We start from the raw sequence: 21,732 nt of genomic DNA, 5'->3' as shown, positions 1-21,732 counted from the left end.
CAGGACTTCAGCTACATGGACGAATAGGAAAAGAGGGAGAACTGCTCAAAGAGGAAAAGGCTCAAAGCAAATTTCAGAAACATCCTCAAAACCATGGCGGGCAGGGGGCGAGCGAGCTAGAGGGTGGGAGGATGGCAAAACATGTTCATTATTCTGAAGAAAATAACCTGAAGTCCAGGACTGGGGGTCACAGTCTGACAATAAGGAGGAAGGCATTCAGGACTGAGATGAGGAAGAACATCTTCACTCAAGGAATTGTGAATCTGTGGAATTCTCTACCACAGAAAGCTGTGGGGGCCAGTTAGAACATAAGAACATAAGAACATAAGAAATAGGAGCAGGAGTAGGCCATCTGGCCCTTCGAGCCTGCCCCGCCATTCAATAAGATCATGGCTGATCTGTCGTGGCTCAGTTCCACTTTCCCGCCCTCTCCCCATAACCCTTAATCCCCTCTCTTATCAAAAACCCATCAACCCGCTTCTTAAAAATATTTAGCGAGGCAGCCTCCACCACTTCAACGGGCAGAGAATTCCAGAGATTCACCACCCTTTGAGTGAAGAAGTTCCTCCTCAACTCCGTTCTGAACCGCCCCCCCTTTATCTTGAGGCTGTGCCCCCTAGTCCTACTGTCTTTTTTGAGCGGGAAGAGTCTTTCCACCTCTATCCTATCCATCCCATTCATCATCTTATACGTCTCAATGAGATCTCCCCTCATTCTTCTAAACTCTAACGAGTACAAGCCTAGTTTATTCAGCCTCTCCTCATAGCTCAACCCCCTCAACTCCGGTATCAGCCTAGTAAACCTCCTCTGCACTCCCTCCAAGGCCAAAATATCCTTGCGCAGGTGCGGCGCCCAAAACTGCACACAGTACTCCAGCTGCGGCCTCACCAATGCCCTATACAGCTGCAGCAAGACCTCCCTACTTTTATATTCAATCCCCCTCGCTATGAAGGCCAGCATCCCATTCGCCTTCCTGACCACCTGCTGCACCTGCAGGCTGGGTTTTTGCGACTCATGCACAAGGACCCCGAGGTCCCTCTGCACCGTCGCCTGCTGCAGTTTTTCGCCCCGTAAGTAATAGTCCTTCCTACCATTCTTCCTACCAAAGTGGACCACCTCACACTTGCCAACATTAAATTCCATTTGCCATTTCCTGGCCCATTCGCCCAGCCTATCTAGATCCTTCTGCAGACTCTCCACACCCTCCGCACAATTTGCCTTTCCCCCAATCTTGGTGTCATCAGCAAATTTCGACACCCTACACTCGGTTCCCTCCTCCAGATCATCTATATAAATGGTAAATAGCTGAGGCCCCAGCACCGACCCCTGGGGCACCCCACTAGTCACCAACCGCCAATCCGAATAGCACCCATTGACCCCCACTCTCTGCCTCCTATTTGACAACCAATCCTCTATCCACTCGATATGTTCAAAAAAGAGCTGGATGTGCCCCTTGTGGCCGAAGGGATCTAGTGGAATGGAGAGAAAGCAGGAGTGGGATACTGAAAGTGCACGATCAATCATGCTCATATTGAATGATGATGCAGACTCGATGGGCCAAATGGCCTACTCCTGTACCTATTTATTATATTGCTAACTTCACCCTCCTATTCCTAATTGAACTCTAAGTCTGTATAGTCCTATATTATTCTTACTGTCATTCCATGCTTAAGGATGAGTTTCATGAGGTCTTCCTCTATTGTGGCCAAGAAGGTCTCACTCGGATGCTCCATCAATGGGACCACCAGTTCCAAAATCTTTGCCACATTGCAGATGACGAGGAAATCACTCTGTGTCTGGAAATGGGGAAAAAAGGGAAATTTTAATTTTATAATGCAGAATGAGGCTATTTGGCCCTTTGCCCTCATGCTGGCTCTCTGAAAGAGGGCTCTTAGATGTTCAATTCACACTATAGTTAAGAAAGCAGACTAAGGAAATTTGGTATGTTAGTTACAACTCACACCTACTTTTACAAATACACCATACAAAGCATTCTTTCTGGTTATATCACAGCTTGGTATGGCTCCTGCTCTGCCCAAGACCGCAAGGAACTACAAAAGATCACGAATGTAGCCCAATCCACCACACAAACCAGCCTCCCATCCATTGACTTGGTCTACACTTCCCACTGCCTCGGAAAAGCAGCCAGCATAATCAAGGATCCCCCCACACCCCGGACATTCTCTCTTCCACCACCTCCTGTCAGGAAAAAGATACAAAAGTCTGAGGACACTTACCAACCGGTTCAAGAACAGCTTCTTCCCTGCTGCTATCAGACTTTTGAACGGACTTACCTTGCATTAAGTTAATCTTTTTCTACACCCTCGCTATGACTGTAACACTACATTGTGCACTCTCTCATATTCTTCTCTATATTTTGACTGTATAGCGCACAAGAAACAATACTTTTCACTGTATGTTAATACAAGTGACAATAAATCAAATCAAAAACATGAATACAAAATTGAGTTATTTAACCTGAATCAGACCGTGAACAACACATTTAACCAACCTGTTCCCATTTCTCTTCACCACCTGCTAAGCCGAGAACCCTGGAATTGAATTCCACAGCAGAATCATAGAGCAGGATGTCATCCAGCCCATGATATCCACACTGGTTAACAAACAGCCACCCAGCCTAAAATACTTGCCAGTTCATGGTTCAGAGCCTTGGATATTATGGCACTTAAAGTGCACATCCAAGTACTTGTTAAAACGTTATGAGAATACCTGACCAGTGGAATCAATTTCAGTGTCTAGTCTCTCAAGCCCTTTCAGAATTTTATACTTTTCAATGGGACCACCTCTTTCTTCTAAGCTCCAGAGAAAACAGAACCTGTTTGCTCATCTATCATCATAGGACAAGCTCCCCACCCCTGGCAGCAATTTCATCAACTTTGGCTATACTGCCTGCAATGGAAGTATAATCTCTTCTTAAGCACAGGAGACCAAAATTGCACGAAATACTCGAGAGGTGCACTCACCAAAACCCTGGACACCTCTAACAGCGCTGTCAAATCCATCAGGATCTTATTTGTTTCAGTAAGACCACCTCTCATTCTTCTAAACCCCAAAGGATACAGGTTCAACCTGCTCAACATTTCCTCACAAGATGAGGGACAATTTAGTATGGGCAGCACTGTGGTATTATGGTTAGCACTGTTGTCCCAGAAGGGCTCAGGTTCGATTCTCAACTTGGATCACTGTCTGCGTGGAGTTTGCACATTCTCCTCATGTCTGCGTGGGTTTCCTCCGTGTACTCCAGTTTCTTCCCAGTGTCCAAGATGTGCAAGTTAGGTGTATTTGCCATGTTAAATTGCTCCTTAGTGTCGGGGGACTAACTAGGGTAAATGCATATGGTTATGGGGGTGGGGCCTGGGTGGGATTGCGGTCGATGCAGACTCAGTGGGCCAAACGGCTGTCTCCTGCACTGTAGAATTCCATGAGCAATGAAGTCAGCATTTTACCAGTATGGCATCAAGGAACCATAGCAAAACTGGGAATTGGGAGAGAACGCTCATTGGTTTATGCCAGTCATGCCTGGCATAAAGGAAGATTGTTGTGGTGGTTGGATGTCAATCATCTCACTTCCAGAACATCACAGACTTACCACTCTGGTGAAGAAATTTCTCCTAATTTGGCGTTCAATTCTGGTTGCCACACTACCAGAAGGATGTGGAAGCTTTGAAGAAGGTACAGAAAAGATTTACCAGGATGTTGCCTGGTATGGAGGGCATTAGATATAAGGAGAGGTTGGAGAAACTTGGTTTATTCTCGCTGGAATGAAAGGTTGAGGGGAGGCCTGATAGAAGTCTACAAGATTATGAGAAGCATGGACAGACTGGATACTCAGAAGCTTTTTCCCAGGGTGGAAGAGTCAATTACTAGGGGGCACAGGTTTAAGGTGCAAGGGGCAAGGTTTAAAGGAGACGTACAAGACAGGTTTTTTTTTTTACAGAGGGTGGTGGGTGCCTGGAACTCGCTGCCGAGGGAGGTAGTGGAATGGTATGGGGGTGGGGGGGGGGGGAGGATTGTGTACAGTTCTGGTCACCACATTATAAGAAAGATGTGGAAGCATTGGAAAGGGTGCCAAGGACATTTACCAGGATGTTGCCTGGTATGGTGGGAAGGTTTTATGAGGAAAGGCTGAGGGACTTGAGGTTGTTTTCGTTAGAGAGAAGAAGGTTAAGAGGTGACTTAATTGAGGCGTACAAGATGATCAGAGGATTAGATAGGGTGGACAGTGACAGCCTTTTTCCTTGGATAGTGATGGCTAACACGAGGGGACATAGCTTTAAATTGAGGGGTGATAAATATGGGACAGATGTCAGAGGTAGTTCTTTACTCAGAGGGTAGTAAGGGCGTGGAATGCCCTGCCTGCAGCACTAGTGGACTCGCCAACTTTAAGGGCATTCAAATGATCATTGGATACTTATGGATAATATTGGGATAGTTTAGGTTAGAGGGTCATTAGATTGGTTCCACCGGTCGGCGCAACATCAAGGGCCAAAGGGACTGTACTGCGCTGTAATGTTCTATGTTTTATGATACGATAGTTTTAAGGAGCATCTTGACAAATACCATGAATAGGATGGGAATAGAGGGATATGGTCCTCGGAAGGGTAGGGGGTTTTAGTTCAGTTGGGCAGCATGATCAGTACAGGCTTGGGGGGCTGAAGGGCCTGTTCCTGTGATGTAATTTTCTTTGTTCTAATTTAAATCCTGAGCCAGCTTAATCAAGGACCCCACACACCCTCAATCAATCCAACTACACATCTTGAGACAGTAAGAAGTAACTTAGCATGGCCAATCCACCTAATCTGCATACCTTTGGACTGTGGAAGGAAGCCGGAGTACCCAGAGATAACCCCCCTCAGAAACGGGCAGAATGTGTGCAAAGTCCACACAGACAGCGACCCAAGCTGGGAATCAAACCCAGGTCCGTTGCACTGTGACGTCAACAGCAGTCACTCTCACTTCACCTCAGGTATTCGGCTCTTCTGTCCACGTTGGAACCAAGGCTGTGATGAGGTCAGGAGCTGAGTGACCCTGGCAAAACCCAAACTGAGTGTCTGTGAGCAGGTTATTGCTCAGTAAATGATGGTTGGTAACACTATTGATGACTTCTTCCAACACTTTACTGATGATTGAGAGTAGCCTGATGGGGTGGTAATTGGCTGGGCTGGATTTGTCCTGTTTCTTGTGTACAGGACATACCTGGGCAATGTCCCATATTGCTGAATAAATGCCAGTATAGTAACGATACTGGAACTTGGCAAAGGATGCAGCAAGTTCCAGTACTGTTGCTGGTATACTGTCACAGCCTATAGCCTTTGTTGTACACAGTGCCTTCAGCCATTTCTTGATATCACGTGGATTGAATCCACATTGAGACATTGATAGGATGCAGAGCTGGGCCGAAAAGTGGCAGATGGAGTTTAACCCTGATAAGTGTGAGGTGATTCATTTTGGTAGGACAAACATGAATGCAGATTACAGGGTCAATGGCAAGGTTCTGAGGAATATGGAGGAACAGAGAGATCTTGGGGTTCATATGCACAGATCTCTGAAGGTTGCCATTCAAGTGGATAGAACCGTGAAGGTGGCTTATAGGGTGTTAGCGTTTATTAACAGGGGGTTTGAGTTTAAGAGCTGTGGGGTTATGCTGCAACTATACTGGACGTTAGTGAGACAGCATTTGAAATATTGTGTTCAGTTCTGGTCACCTCACTATAAGAAGGATGTGGAAGCATTGGACAGAGTGCAGAGGAGATTTACCAGGATGCTGCCTGGTTTGGAGGGTAGGTCTTATGATGAAAGGTTGAGGGAGCTGGGGCTTTTCTCTTTAGAGTGGAGGAGGATGAGAGGCGACTTAATAGAGGTTTATAACATGATGAGGGGGATTGATAGAGTGGACGTGCAGAAACTATTTCCTCGGGTGAATGTAGCTGCTACTAGGGGGCATAACTATGAAGGTTCATGGTGGGAGATATAGGAGGGATGTCCAAGGTAGATTCTTCACTCAGAGTGGTTGGGGTGTGGAATAGACTGCCTGTTGTGATACTGGAGTTGGACACTTTAGGAACTTTCAAGCGGTTATTAGATAGGCACAAGGAGCACATCAGAATTATAGGCAGTGGGCACAATATTGAGGGCCGAAAGGCCTGTTCTGTGCTGTAACGTTCTATGAATCGACTTGGCTAAAGATTGGCACCCATAATGCTGGCCACTTGTAGATAAGGCCAAGATGGATCATCCACCTGGTACTTCTGGCTGAAGTCAGTTGTGAAAGTTTCAGCCATGAGGTTATAGATTGTGGTTGAGTACAATTCTGCTGAGTGCTGATGGTCGACAGCACCTCACAGATGTCAATGTGTTCGGAGCAATGTTGAAGGTTCCTGGGTCAACTCCCTCCTGACTGTATATCACTGTGCTACCACCTCTGCTGGGTCTGTCCTGCCAGTAGGACAGGATATACCCAGGAATGGTCTGGGGCTTGATCTGTAAGGTATGATTCTGTGAGTATGACTATGTCAGGCTAATGCTTGACCAGTTTATGAGACAGCTCTCTCAAATTTGGCACAGGCGCCCAGGTGTCTGTAAGAACGACTTTGCAGCGTCAACAGGGCTGGGTTTGCCATTGCCATTCCCAGTGCCTCTGTCAATGCAAGGTACAAAGAACAAGAAAATTACAGCACATGAACAGGACCTTCGGCCCTCCAAGCCTGCATCGACCATGCTGCCCAACTTAACTAAAATCCCCTACCCTTCCGGTAGTCAGTCCGATTTCATTTCTTTTTGTTCCATCTGTAGCCGCTGAATAAAACAGTATTTTGAAAAGCCATTTAAGAGTCTACCACATTGTTGAGAGTCTGGAGTCACATGAAGGTCAGACCAGGTAAAGATTTTCCCATTTGTATGCTTGCTTATTTTGCTGATATTTTAAATTTCCACATCAGCCAGTGAAAATGTTATTTCTGAGTCATTATAGTGTCTTAATTTTGAACACCTCCTTCAGATCTCTGAGCATTCTCTAATGTTTTGTATTTGCAAGGCCAGCATCAATTGGCCATTGAAATAAAAGCAAAACACCACAGATGCTGGAAATCTGAAATAAAAACAAAGCACTAGAAACACTCAGCAGGTCGGCACCTGTGGAGAGAGAAAGTAAGTTAACAGTGCAGGTCAAATATCTCTCTTCCTTGGAACCAAAGGTCATATTCATTGCAAAATGTCAACTCTGTTTCTCCCAGATTTCTACAATAAAAAAAATGTTTCAGCGTAATCTCTCTTTTGGAAGTGACACAGATAAACTGCATTATCAGGGAAGCAATGGTCAATTTGCCACCTGTCTATCAGAAAGCTGGAGGAATTCCTACATCCCAGTCTAGAATTGTAAGACAGGCATTACGTTCACCTCACTATAGGAATGCTTTAAATTAGAAGCTCGAGGGTTTGAGTTCACCTATTTTGTTAATAAAGCTGCCAACACAGCAGTACTGGACGTTCATGAAGTACTGATACAAGGCTGCTAAAGTGTCAGGATCCAAACCAAAGTATAGTAGTCAATGAAAGCACTCAAGTCATACGGCTGAATTCAGTACTGATATCAGTTATTTTGCATACATCTTGAATTCATCAATTTAACACAAGTGAAAGTCTATATGAAAGGAATAGGAAGTGTTAAACTGAACTAACAGCTGGAGTTGGATGGCAGAGGCTGCACTTACATTACACTTTGTGGTAAGATACGGCTGAAGCGTCATTGCATGTTTCACCATCAGATGCGGCTGGATTTTGCTGAACAAGTATAAGGTGATTAAACAGGCCACCAGACAGTTGGTATTCATGCCTTTACTATCTGAATCTGAAGGGATAAAACAGGAGTTAACACCAGCAGTCAAAACACCTCATGCGCATGGAACCAATAACACACTGCCCATAAATAATCTGTGTCAAACCTTATCATTTAATCATCAAAATTATTTCAGCACAACCTTTGCTGCAGGATGATTTTGAGGACTATTTTCAGAAATAGTTAAGTGGGTGAAAAATTTCATTGATGCAACATAGAACCAACACTCAAGGATATCATCCTGACTGAGTAGGAGCTTGGCACGTGGCTCGATTTGCTGGGACAGTGTAGCAGCACGTTTATTCTGGACCTAGACCCGTGCTGTATCTTTCCTAGGGATCTTTGATGGGGTGATCAAATTGGCCTTTATTGCGAGGGGGTTAGGATATAAAAGCAGGGAGGTCTTGCTGCAACTGTACAAGGCACTGGTGAGGCCGCAACTGGAGTACTGTGTGCAGTTTTGGTCCCATTATTTGTGAAAAGATATATTGGCCTTGGAGGGAGTACAGAGAAGGTTCACCAGACTGATACCGGAGATGATGGGGTTAGCTTATGAGGAGAGATTGAGCAGATTGGGCCGGTACTCACTGGAGTTTAGAAGGCTGAGGAGTGATCTTATAGAGACTTACAAGATAATGAAGGGGCCAGATAGAGTAGAGGTAGAGAGATTCTTTCCACTTAGAAAGGAAACCAGAACTAGAAAGCACAGCCTCAAAATAAGTAGGGGGGGGAATGCAGTTTAGAACAGAGTTGAGGAGGAACTACTTCTCTCGGAGGGTGGTGAATCTCTGGAATTTTCTATCCGTTGAAGTGGTGGAGGCTACTACATTGAATATGTTTAAGTCACGGATAGATAGATTTCTGATAGATAAGGGAATTAAGGGTTATGGGGAGCAGGCAGGAAAGTGGAACTGCTCCGCTTCAGGTTAGCCATGATCTTATTGAATGGCAGGGCAGGCTCGAAGGGCTAGATGGCCTCCTCCTATTTCTTATGTGATGCAGAAGCAGCTTTACTGTGCATCTAACCCAGTGTCTTATATACCCTTGGAGCCTTCCACATTTCTATGGAAAATAAATGAACATAAACTACATTCTCCATAGTTGAACAAAAAGTAACTGGGAGTAGTTGTGGGAGAAGAGTGAATAGGGATATCACAGAGAATGGAATCACCTGGAAAATGGGGATGACATGGTCAAGGGTCTTGTTAACAAGTGGCTGTGGATTACGGAGAACATTGCAAAGGCTTTGATGTTGCGAAGCTAGAGAAAATGCCACAAAGCAGGGGGAATAGACCAAAACAGATAGAGCCTTCCAGGAAGAGAGGGTATAAGAACCTAGTTCTCATCACACTAGCAGCTCTTATAACACGACTGCAGCTGTTACAACTAGCTGCTTTTTAAAAATGTATTTCTTCATGGGATCAATGATCACTGCACAGTCACCATTCCTGAGACTAGATTTAAACTTAATCAGTTCCCATGGTAGCATTTGAACACGTGTCCCCAGAGCATTAGCCTGGGCCTCTAGATTACTTACTCAGAGACATTTCCAATGTGTCACCTTCTCCCACATCTTAAACCAAAATAATACTAAAATATATTAACTTAAAATTAAAGTATTGGCATCAAATTAGCCGGTAAGGAAAAGCCATGATCAAGTCAATGGCTTTTCCATAAAACAGTCAGGGTGAAGAAAACTTCACATCTGACAAAGCATATGGGATCATCATCAGTACAGGCATGACATAGGGAGGCTATGCTAAACCTATATAAAGCTCTGGATAGGCCAGAGCTAGAGTATTGCATCCAGATCTGATCACCACACTTTAGGAAGGATGCAGAGAGTGCAGAGGAGATATACTGGAATGGTTTCAGGAATGGAGGATTTTAGTTACAAGGTTAGATTGGAAAAGCTGGGGTTATTCTCCTTGAAACAAAGGAGGTTGACATGAGATTTAGGAGGAGCTCAAGTTGATGATGAGTTTAGGTAAGGTAAACAAAAAAAAAGCTGTTCTTATTGGCGCGGCAGCTGGGATGTGTTAAAGAACTTTTAGCGTAGCAGTTGATAATAACTCGGAACTTGCAACCTAAGAGGGCAGTGAAAGCTGAGAGGAAGAAAGATTTCAAATCAAAATTCGATGGGCATTTGAGAGAAATTAATTTTCTGGACATGGGGATAAAAGGGAGGGCGGGGGAAAGAAATAGGATTGATTGGAATGCTTTACAGGAAGCCAGTATGGGACTTGCTGGGCGAAATAGTTTCCACGCTGCAAAGGTATTCATGACATGACTTTTAATGGGGATGGAACCGTGATATTTCATCTCTTTTCCATTTACCTGCTAGTGATTCCTCATATTTCAGAATGTGCTCCACCAGATTATCCACTATCTGCACACAGGCCTTCTTCACAGGCTTGTACGAGGCATCTTCCTCAGACTTCAACAACTGAAAACATACAGCAGAGTTCAGTTAACTTTGTCTATAGTCCTCTGCTGGCAGCCAATATCTATTCCACCACAGTTGCCAGATGAAGTTGACATATCTACCGGCACAGACAAAATAGGCTGATTGGCCTCCTCTGGATTGTAAGTTTTCTATAGTTCTATATTCTCGATGAGCATACCATATGTGTGACTGGTTATCTACATTTCAATTGACTGAACACAAATGCTCAATGCTCTCAATCTAAAGCGCAGTCAATTTAATCACCTGCTGAAATTATAAGGGCACTGGCAGCAATTACTCATCTCAGTCTGAGCACAACATTTGGATTCCATAGCCAAAATTCTCCAAAATACATTTTCCATTCAAACCTCAGTCTAGTTAAGAGGCGAGCACAGGAGTATGGCACTGAGATACAGTAGCTTGATCAGATTGAATGGCAGAGCAGACTCGAAGGGCATATACCAGCCCTTATTTCTGTCACTTGAAAGGTTCATAATACAGTAGAAAATCAAGTGAAAACAGCAACTTGCACATATATATAAATAATGGGATGCGAGTGTCCTTGAAAAGGGCAGGATTTGTTGTCCAGACTGCCCTGCTAGACCATTACCAAGAACAGTTACTCATCGACCATATTATTGTGGAGCTGGAGGCACATGTAGGCCAGACCAGTTTGCGTGGGCAAAATGTGGGCTCATGATTAATTAACAATCTCAGACTGAAGGAACCCATCAGTTGTCGTAATCATACGATTGAATTTTACATTCAGTTTGAGGGGGAGGAGACAATACTTTGAGGGTCTGAGACAATATTTCTAAAATTAAATAAAGGGCAATTGTGAGGATATGAAAGCTGGACTAGCTAAAGTGAATTGGAAAATTAAGGTAAGAATTAGTTCAATCAAGATGCAGGGCTAGACAGGGTAGATTCAGAAAGAATGTTCCCAATGGTGGGGGGATCCAAAATTAGGGGTCACAGTTTGAGAACAAGGGGTAAACTTTTAGAACTGAGGTGGGGAGAAATTTCTTCACCCAGAGGGTGGTGAATGTGTGGAATTCACTCCCACAGAAAGTAGTGGAGGACAAAATGTCTGATTTCAGGAAGAAATTACGATGTGGAGATGCCAGTGTTGGACTGAGGTGGACAAAATAAAAGGTCATATGACACTAGGTTATAGTTCAACACGTTTATTTGAAATCACAAGCTTTCAGAGCACTGACTTCACAAGCTTGTAATTTCAAATAAACCTGGTGTCATGTTACCTTTTCAGAAAAAAATTGATATAGCTGTTGGGGCAAAAGGGATCAAGAGATATTGGGATATTGAATTTAATGATCAGTCCTGATCAAAATGAATGGTGGAGCAGGCTTGAAGGGCCGAATGGCGTATTCCTGCTTCTAGTTTCTAAGACATATATTTCAGGGCATATTTCAGAATAAACAGAATTTGATACATTCCAATGAGCAGGAAAAAGTCCAAGGGATGGACACACCATCTGTAGAGAAGCTAATGATAGTATCAAACTGAAAGAGAGCGTAGAACTGTGCAAAGACAGGTGGAAGGCCAAAGTAAGAACAGAAGAAATAGGAGCAGGAGTAGGCCATCTAGCCCTTTGAGCCTGCCCCGCCATTCAATAAGATCATGGCTGATCTGAAGTGGATCAGTTCCACTTCCCCGCTTTCTCCCCATAACCCTTAATTCCCTTGTCTATCAGAAGTCTATCTACCCGTGACTTAAATATATTTAGCGACGCAGCCTCCACCACTTCAACGGGCAGAGAATTCCAGAGGTTCACCACCCTTTGAGTGAAGAAGTTCCTCTTCAACTCCGTTCTAAACTGCTCCCCCCCCCCCCCCTTATCTTGAGGCTGTGCCCTCTAGTTCTGTTTTCCTTTTTAAGCGGAAAGAATCTCTCCTCTACTCTATCTGGCCCCTTCATTATCTTGTAAGTCTCTTTAAGATCCCCCCTCAGCCTTCTAAACTCCAGTGAGTACAGGCCCAGTCTATTCAATCTCTCTTCATAAGCTAACCCCCTCATCTCTGGTATCAACCTGCTGAACCTTCTCTGTACTCCCTCCAATGCCAATATATCCTTTTGCAAATAAGGGGACCAAAACTGCACACAGTACTCCTGTTGCGGCCTCACTAGTACCCTGTACAGTTGCAGCAAGACCTCCCTGCTTTTATATTCTATCCCCCTCGCTATAAAGGCCAACATTCCATTCGCCTTCTTGATCACCTGCTGCACCTGCAGACTGGGTTTTTGCGATTTATAAGAACATAAGAAATAGGAGCAGGAGTAGGTCATCTAGCCCTTCGAGCCTGCCCCGCCATTCAATAAGATCATGGCTGATCTGAAATGGATCAGTTCCACTTTCCCCCCATAACCCTTAATTCCCTTGTCTATCAGAAACCTATCTACCCGTGACTTAAATATATTCAGCGAGGTAGCCTCCACCACTTCAATGGGCACAGAATTCCAGAGATTCACCACCCTTTGAGTGAAGAAGTTCCTCCTCAACTCCGATCTAAACTGTGCCCCCTCCCCCCCAACTATTTTGAGGCTGTACCCTGTAGTTCTGCCATCCTTTCTAAGCGGGAAGAATCTCTCTACCTCTACCCTATCTATCCCCTTCATTATCTTATATGTCTCTATAAGATCACCCTTCAGCCTTCTAAATGCCAACGAGTACAGACCCAGTCTATTCAGTCTCTCTTCATAGTCCAACCCCCTCATCTCTGGTACCAGCCTAGTGAACCTTCTCTGCACTCCCTCCAAGGCCAATATATCCTTTCGCAAATGCAGCGACCAAAACTGCACACAGTACTCCAATTGCGGCCTCACCAGTGCCCTGTACAGTTGCAGCAAGACCTCCTTGCTTTTATATTCTAGATTCGTGCACAAGAACCCCCAGGTCCCTCTGCACTATAGCATGCTGCAGCTTTTCACCCTTTAAATAATAATCCCTCCTACTATTATTTCTACCAAAGTGGATAGCCGCACATTTGCTCACGTTACACTCCATCTGCCAGGTCTTCGCCCACTCACTCAGCCTATCCCGATGTCTCTGCAGACTTGCCGCGCCCTCCATGCAATCCGCTTTTCCACTCATCTTCATGTCACCAGCAAATTTTGTTACCTTACACTCAGCCCCCTCCTCCAGATTGTCTATGTAAATGGTAAACAGTTGAGGCCCCAGCACCGATCCCTGCGGCACTCCACTAGTCACCAACTGTCAATCAGAAAAGCACCCATTGGTTACGGGGGATAGACAGGAAAACAAAATGAAGGCTACATCATATCAGCCATGATCTTACTGACAGGTAATGTTCCAGGGACCAAGAGAAAATGCAAGAAAATCTTATAGGCCTGGCAGCATCTATAAGGAGAGAAAAGAGCTGATGTTGAGTCCAGATGACCCTTTGCCAAAGCTGAAAGGATAGAAACTGGGAGATATTTATACTGCAGAGTGAGGGAATGAAAGGTGAGTCATAGTCACAAAAACAAGGGGAAAGGCTGCTAATGGCAGTCCATGAAGAGACTAGAAGGTGTGAGTGGCCCAATGGCAGAGAAGTTGAAATCAGCAGGTGAGCTATGACAGATGAAGATATGGGGGTGTGGGTTGGGTGGGAGAGACATAAAATTGAGAAAAGGGGAGGAAGGGGAGAAAAGGGAAGGAAAGGGAGGGGGGAAGAAAAATGATGAAAGACAATAAAGAAACATAAGGTAGAGAACAGTTAAAAATTAAATAAAATGAAAACAAAAGGGGTCAAGGTGAGTGCAACTAATCATCTGAAATTACTGAATTCAATATCGAGACCGGAAGGCTGTAAAATGCCGAGCCGGAGGATGAGGTGTTCCTCCAGTTTATGTTGAGCTTCACCGAACATTGCAGCAGGCCAAGGACAGACGTGAGAATGGGAGCAGGATCGTGTGTTAAAATGACAAGCAACGGGAAGGTCAGGGTCCTGAGTGCACACAGACCGAAGGTGCTCAGCAAAGCGATCACCCATATAGTAAGAAGTCTCACAGCACCAGGTTAAAGTCCGACAAATTTATTTGGAATCATGAGTTTTCAGAGCACTGCTCCTTCACCAGCTGAGTCACTCAAATAAACCTGTTGGATTTTAACCTGATGCTGAGAGACTTCTTTCCGTGCCCACACCAGTCCAACACCGGTATCTCCACAGCATGGCTCTCCAGTATAGAGGAGACCACATTGGGCGCAGCGAATGCAATGGACCAAATTGAAAGAGGTACAAGTGAAACACTGCTTAACCTGGAATGAATGTTTTGGACCTTGGATGGTAAGCATGGAAGAGGTAAAGGGTCAGGTGTTACACCTTCTGTGATTGCATGGGAAGGTGCCATGAATGATGGGACAGGTGTTGGCTATAATGGAAGAATGGACTAGGTTATCCTGGAAGGAATGGTCTCTGCGAAATACTGACAGAGGGAGTGAAGGAAAGATGTGTTCAGTGTTGGCATCACTTTGGAGTTGGTGAAAAAGTGGAGGATTATGTTTTGTATGCAGAGGCTGGTGGGGTGAAAGGTGAGAACAATGGGGACTCTATCCTTGTTCATAGAACATAACAGCGCAGAACAGGCCCTTCGGCCCACGATGTTGCGCCGACCAGTTAAAAAAAAACAACAACAATGACCCACTAACCTAAACCAATCCCTTTTCGTCCATAAACCTGTCCACAGACCTCTTAAACGCCCCCAAACTAGGCGCATTTACAACTGCAGCAGGCAGGGCATTCCAATCCCTCACCACCCTCTGGGTAAAGAACCTACCCCTGACATCTGTCCTATAACTACCCCCCCTTAGTTTAAAGCCATGCCCCCTCGTGCTAGATTTTTCCATCAGAGGAAAAAGGCTATCACTATCCACCCTATCTAAACCTCTAATCATCTTATATGTTTCAATAAGATCCCCTCTTAGCCGCCTTCTTTCCAGCGAAAACAACCCCAAATCCCTCAGCCTCTCCTCATAGGATCTCCCCTCCATACCAGGCAACATCCTGGTAAACCTCCTCTGCACCCTCTCCAAAGCCTCCACATCCTTCCTGTAATGTGGGGACCAGAACTGCACACAATACTCCAAGTGTGGCCGCACCAGAGTTGTGTACAGTTGCAACATAACGCTACGACTCCTAAATTCAATCCCCCTACCAATAAACGCCAAGACACTGTATGCCTTCTTAACAACCTTATCTACTTGATTCCCAACTTTCAGGGATCTATGTACACATACACCTAGATCCCTCTGCTCCTCCACACTATTTAAAGTCTTCCCGTTAGCCCTATACTCAACACATCTGTTATTCCTACCAGAGTGAATTACCTCACATTTCTCTGCATTAAACTCCATCCGCCACCTCTCGGCCCAGCTCTGCAACCTGTCTAAGTCTTCCTGCAAACTATGACACCCTTCCTCACTATCTACCACACCTCCGACTTTGGTGTCATCAGCAAATTTACTGATCCACCCAACTATACCCTCATCCAGATCATTAATAAAAATCACAAACAGCAGTGGCCCCAACACAGATCCCTGAGGCACACCACTTGTAACCGAACTCCATGATGAATATTTACCGTCAACCACTACCCTCTGTCTCCTATCCGCTAGCCAATTCCTAATCCAGTTCCCTAGATCACCCCCAATCCCATACATCTGCATTTTGTGCAGAAGCCTACCATGGTGAACCTTATCAAACGCCTTACTAAAATCCATATACACCACGTCCACTGCCTTACCCCCATCCACCTCTTTGGTCACTTTCTCAAAAAACTCAATAAGGTTAGTAAGGCACGACCTACCCACCACAAAACCATGCTGACTATCTCCAATCAACTCATTACTCTCCAAATAACTATAAATCCTATCCCTAATAATTTTTTCCAAAACCTTGCCCACAACAGAAGTGAGACTCACCGGTCTATAATTCCCGGGGAAGTCTCTGTTCCCCTTCTTAAACAATGGGACAACATTCGCTAACCTCCAATCATCTGGTACTATACCAGAGGCCAACGACGACCTGAAGATCAGAGCCAGAGGCTCTGCAATCACTTCTCTTGCCTCCCAGAGAATCCTGGGGTAAATCCCATCCGGACCAGGGGACTTATCTATTTTCAGACCCTCCAGAATATCCAGCACATCCTCCTTATCAACTGTAACACTGTCAATTCTACTCCCCTGCAACCCAGTGTCCTCCTCAGCTATATCCATGTCCCCCTGCGTGAACACCGAAGAGAAATATTGGTTCAATGCTTCACCAATCTCCTCCGGTTCCACACACAACTTCCCTCTGCCGTCTATAACTGGCCCTAACCTTGCCCTAACCAACCTTCTGTTCTTGACATACCTATAGAACGCCTTAGGATTCTCCTTAACCCTATCAGCCAAAGTCTTCTCATGTCCTCTTTTAGCCCTTCTTAGCTCGCTCTTCAACTCCCTCCTAGCCAATCTAAAGCTCTCTAGTGCACTATCCGAGTGCTCACGTCTCATCCGAACATAAGCCTCCTTTTTCTTTTTAACCAACGAATCAACTTTTTTGGTGCACCACGGTTCCCTAGCCTTACCAATTCCACCTTGCCTGACAGGGACATACCTATCACAGACTCGCAGTAGCTGCTCCTTGAAAAAACTCCACATTTCGGACGTTCCCAATCCCTGTTCAGGGAAGGAGGGGAGGATGAGAGGTTTATGGTGCGAGAGATGGGCCGCATGGAGGGCCCTGTCGACAACTGTAAATGGGAATCCATGGTTGAAGAAGGAGGAGCACACATTAGAAGCACCACTTTGGAAAATGGCATCATCAGAACAAATGCAACAGAGGCAAAAGAACTGAGAGAAACGGACGGAGTCCTTACAGAATGTAGGGTGAAGAGCTGTGGGAGTCAGTGGGCTTGTAATGGATATTGGTAGATAATATATTGCTGGGAATGGAGACAGAAAGAGGCAAAGTTGATGAATGTTTTCCAGGTCCAGACAAGAACATGAAACAGCAACAAAATAGTCACCAATGTACCAATAAAGGAATTGTAGGATGGGACCTAGGTAGGCCTGAAACAAGAAATGTTCCACATACCCCATAAAAAGACAAGTGCAGCTAGGACCAATGCAGGTACCCATTGTTACTCCTTTGATTTGGAGAAAGTGGGAATGAATTAAAGGAGAAGTTGTTGAGAGGTAAAACAGGTTCAGCTAGATGGGGGAGAGTGGTAGTGGATGGGAATTGTTCAGGCCTCTTTTCAACAAAGAGCTCTCAGGCAATCCTGGTTTTGAATGGAGGTGTAAAGAGATTGCATATCCATGGTGAATAGTAGGCGGTTAGTGTGGTGCCCAGAACTGAATGCAATACTCCAATTGAGGCCAAATCTGTGTTTCATAAAATTTCATCACAACTTCCTTGCTTCTGTACTTGATGCCCATACTTACAAAAGCCCAGGATGCTGTCTGATTTATCAACCGGTCTCTCTCAACCTGAGTTACTATCTTCAATGATTTGTATATGCTTCTGCAATCCCATTAGAGTTGTACTTTATTTCTCTGTGCCCTTTGATTTATTATTGTCACATGCATTAATATACAATGAAAAGTATTGTTTCTTCCGTGCTATAGACAAAGCATACTATTCATAGAGAAGGAAAGAAGAGAGTGCAGAAACATAGTGTTACAGTCATAGCTAGAATGTAGAGAAAGATCAGCTTAATGCAAGGTAAATCCATTCAAAAGTCTGATGGCAACAAGGAAGAAACTGTTTTTGAGGTGCGTGACCTCAGACTTTTGTATCTTTTTTCTGACGGAAGAAGGTGGAAGAGAGAATGTTTGGGGTGCGTGGAGTCTTTAATTATGTTGGCTGCTTTGCCGAGGCAGCGGGAAGTGTCGACAGTCAATGGATGGGAGACTGGTCATCGTGATGGATTGGACTGCATTCGTGACCTTTTGTAGTTCCTTGTGGTCTTGGGCAGAGTGGGGGCCATACCAAGCTGTGATACAACCAGAAAGAATGAATTCTATGGCGCATCTGTAAAAGTTGCTGAGAGTCATAACGGACACGCCAAATTTCCTTAGTCTTCTGAGGAAGTAGAGGCATTGGTGGGCTTTCTTAACTATAGTGTTGGCATGGGGGGGACCAGTCATGATGTGGAGATGCCAGCGTTGGACTGGGGTAAACACACTAAAAAGTCTCACAATGAAAACTTTAACCTGGTATCGTGAGACTTCTTAATGGGGGACCAGAACAGGTTGTTGGCGATCTGGACACCCAAAAACCTGAAGCTCTTGACCATTTCTACTTCATCCCCATTGATGTGGACAGGAGCATGTTCTCCACTACGCTTCCTGAAGTTGATGACAATCTCCTTTGTTTTGTTGACTTTGAGGGAGAGATTATTATTGTTGCACCAGTTCACCAGATTCTCTACCTCATTCCTGTACTCTGTCTTGTTCTTTCTATCAAACTGAACAATTTCAAACTTCCTTGCATGAAATTATAGCAGGTAGACAGCTGAGAAAGAGGAACGCAAAGGTAGTAATCTCAGGATTGCTGCCTGCGCCACGGGAAAGTGAGAGCAGAAATGGAATGAGGTGGAGGGTGAATGTGTGGCTGAGGGACTGGAGCAGGGGGCAGGGATTCCGGTTCCTGGATCATTGGGACCTCTTTCGGGGCAGGTGTGACCTGTACAGTAAAGACGGGCGACACTTGAATCTCAGGGGGACCAATATCTTGGCAGGAAGATTGGCTAGGGCTACTGGGGGGGCTTTAAACTAGAAAGGTTGGGGGGAGGGAATAGAGATGAGGTGACTGAGAGCGAGGAGGTTAGCTCCCAGGTAGAGAAGGACTGTCGACAGTTATGAGGGGGAGGTTAGACGGGTAACGGAGAAGGGAAATGCCCAGACCGAGGGTCTGCGGTGTGTCTATTTTAACGCCAGGAGTGTAGTGATCAAAAGTAGATGAGCTTAGGGCATGGATTGCTGCTTGGGAATGTGATGTGGTGGCCATTACAGAGACTTGGATGTCTCAGGGACAGGACTGGATACTTCAGGTGCTGGGATTCAGATGCCTCAAGAATCACAGGGAGGGGGGCAAAAGAGGTGGCGGAGTGGCACTGTTGATCAGGGACAGTGTCATGGCTGCAGAGAAGGTGGATGCTGTGGAGGGACTGTCTACGGAGTCTCTGTGGGTGGAAGTTAAGAACAGGAAGGGGGCGGTAACTTTGTGGGGTGTTTTCTATAGGGCGCCCAATAGTGACAGGGGAGTTGAGGTGCAGATAGGGAAACAGATCCTAGAGAGATGCAGTAGTGACAGAGTTGTCGTGATGGGAGATTTTAATTTCCCAAACATCGACTGGAATATCCCTAGGGTAAGGGGTTTGGATGGGGAGGAGTTTGTTAGGTGTGTTCAGGAGGGTTTCCTGACACAGCACGTGGATAAGCCTACGAGAGGAGAGGCTGTACTTGACCTGGTGCTGGCTAATGAACCAGGACAGGTGTGGGATCTCTCGGTGGGAGAGCATCTCGGGGATGGAGATCATAATTCTATCTCCTTCACGATAGCATTGGAAAGAGATAGGATCAGGCAGGCTAGGAAGGTGTTTGTCTGGAGTAAGGGGAAATATGATGACATCAGGCAGATAATTGGACGAGTAAACTGGAAGGAGGTGTTCTTGGGGAAAAGTACTGAAGGAAGGTGGCAGATTTTCAAGGAATGTTTGACTGGAGCTCTGCACGACAACGTTCTGATGAGACAAGGGGGTTTTGGTAGGTCATGGGAGCCGTGGTGCACAAAGGTTGTGGTGAACCTGGTCAGGAAGAAAAGAAAGGTGTACAAAAGGTTCAGAAGCTAAGAGACGTTAAGGATCTAGAGGAGTATAAGGCTTGTAGAAAGGAGCTTAAAAAGGAAATTAGGAGAGCCAGAAGAGGTCACGAGAAGGCCTTGGTGGGTAAAATTAAGGAGAATCCCAAGGTGTTCTACAAATACGTGAAGAGTAAAAGGATGAGAAGTGAAGGGATAGGACCTATAAAAGGTGAAGGGGGAAAAGTCTGTATGGAACCGGAAGAAATTGCAGAGGTGCTTAATGAGTACTTTGCCTCGGTATTCACGGTGGAAAGTGATCTGGGAGGTTGTACTACATGTTTGCGGCAGACTGAAAAGATTGAATATGTGGATATTAAGAAAGAGGATGTGTTGGAACTTTAAAATTCTATCAAGATAGATAAGTCGCCAGGACCGGATGGGATGTACCCCAGGTTATCGTGGGAGGTAAGGGAAGTGATTGCAGAGCCCCTGGTGATGATCTTTGCATCGTCGATGGAGATGGGAGAGGTTCCGGAGGATTGCAGATGTGGTTCCTATTTTCAAGAAAGGGAACAGGGATAGCCCAGGAAATTACTGACCGGTGAGTCTAACCTCAGTAGTTGGTAAGTTGATGGAGAGGATTCTGAGGGACAAGACTTATGAGCATTTAGAGAAGTTTAGAACGATCAGGAATAGTCAGCACGGCTTTGTCAAGGGCAGGTTGTGCCTTACGAGCCTAGTTGAGTTCTTTGAAAATGTAACTGAACACATTGACGAAGGAAGAGCGGTGGATGTGGTTTACATGGACTTCAGCAAGGCGTTTGATAAGGTCCCCCATGCAAGACTTCTTGAGAAGGTGAGAGGGCATGGGATCCAAGGGGCTTTGGCCTTGTGGATCCAGAACTGGCTTGCCTGCAGAAGGCAGAGAGTGCTTGTGGATGGGTCTTTTTCTGCATGGAGGTCAGTCACCAGTGGAGTGCCCCAGGGATCTGTTCTAGGACCCTTGCTGTTTGTCATTTTCATAAATGACCTGGATGAGGAAGTGGAGGGATGGGTTAGTAAGTTTGCCGACGATACGAAGGTTGGTGGTGTTGTGGATAGTCTGGAGGGATGTCAGAAGTTGCAGCGTGACATAGCTAGGATGCAAGACTGGGCGGAGAAGTGGCAGATGGACTTCAACGTGGATAAATGTGTAGTGGTCCATTTTGGCAGGACCAACAGGATGCAGGAGTACAATATCAAGGGTAAGAGTCTTAGCTGGGTTGAAGAGCAGAAGGATCTTGGGGTCCGGATCCAAAGGACTCTTAAATCAGCCTCGCAGGTGGAGGATGTGGCCAAGAAGGCGTATGGTGTACTGGCCTTCATTAATCGAGGGATTGAGTTTAGGAGTCGGGAGGTAATGCTGCAACTTTATAGGACCCTTGTCAGACCCCACTTGGAGTACCGTGCGCAGTTCTGGTCGCCTCACTACAGGGAGGATGTGGAAGCTATTGAGAGGGTGCAGAGGAGATTTACAAGGATGTTGCCTGGATTGAGAGGCATGCCTTAATGAAGATAGGTTGAGGGAGCTAAGTCTCTTCTCCCTGGAGAGACGAAGGTTGAGGTGACCTGATAGAGGTTTA

The 21,732-nt window shown here is 45.4% G+C and overlaps 1 protein-coding gene across 5 annotated transcripts in view; it reads right to left on the bottom strand.

Annotated features, from left to right (window-relative positions):
• The window catches only part of nipblb (NIPBL cohesin loading factor b), a 600,450-nt gene that overhangs the window by 113,480 nt on the left and 465,238 nt on the right, over nucleotides 1-21,732 (bottom strand). For all 5 annotated transcript variants that reach the window (XM_080189563.1, XM_080189568.1, XM_080189564.1 and 2 more), the window contains 3 exons: nucleotides 10,193-10,301; nucleotides 7,731-7,867; nucleotides 1,656-1,796 (listed from right to left, as the gene is read on the bottom strand). In XM_080189563.1, the coding sequence (XP_080045689.1) occupies nucleotides 1,656-1,796; nucleotides 7,731-7,867; nucleotides 10,193-10,301 (387 nt within the window). The remainder of the gene's footprint in view (nucleotides 1-1,655; nucleotides 1,797-7,730; nucleotides 7,868-10,192; nucleotides 10,302-21,732) is intronic.

Source organism: Carcharhinus amblyrhynchos, chromosome 5 (genome assembly GCF_965287045.1).
Source record: "Carcharhinus amblyrhynchos chromosome 5, sCarAmb.v2.hapA, whole genome shotgun sequence".
NCBI lineage: Eukaryota > Metazoa > Chordata > Chondrichthyes > Carcharhiniformes > Carcharhinidae > Carcharhinus > Carcharhinus amblyrhynchos.
The sequence above is the reverse complement of the archived record's forward strand: the minus strand, read 5'-3'. Positions and strand labels throughout refer to the sequence as shown.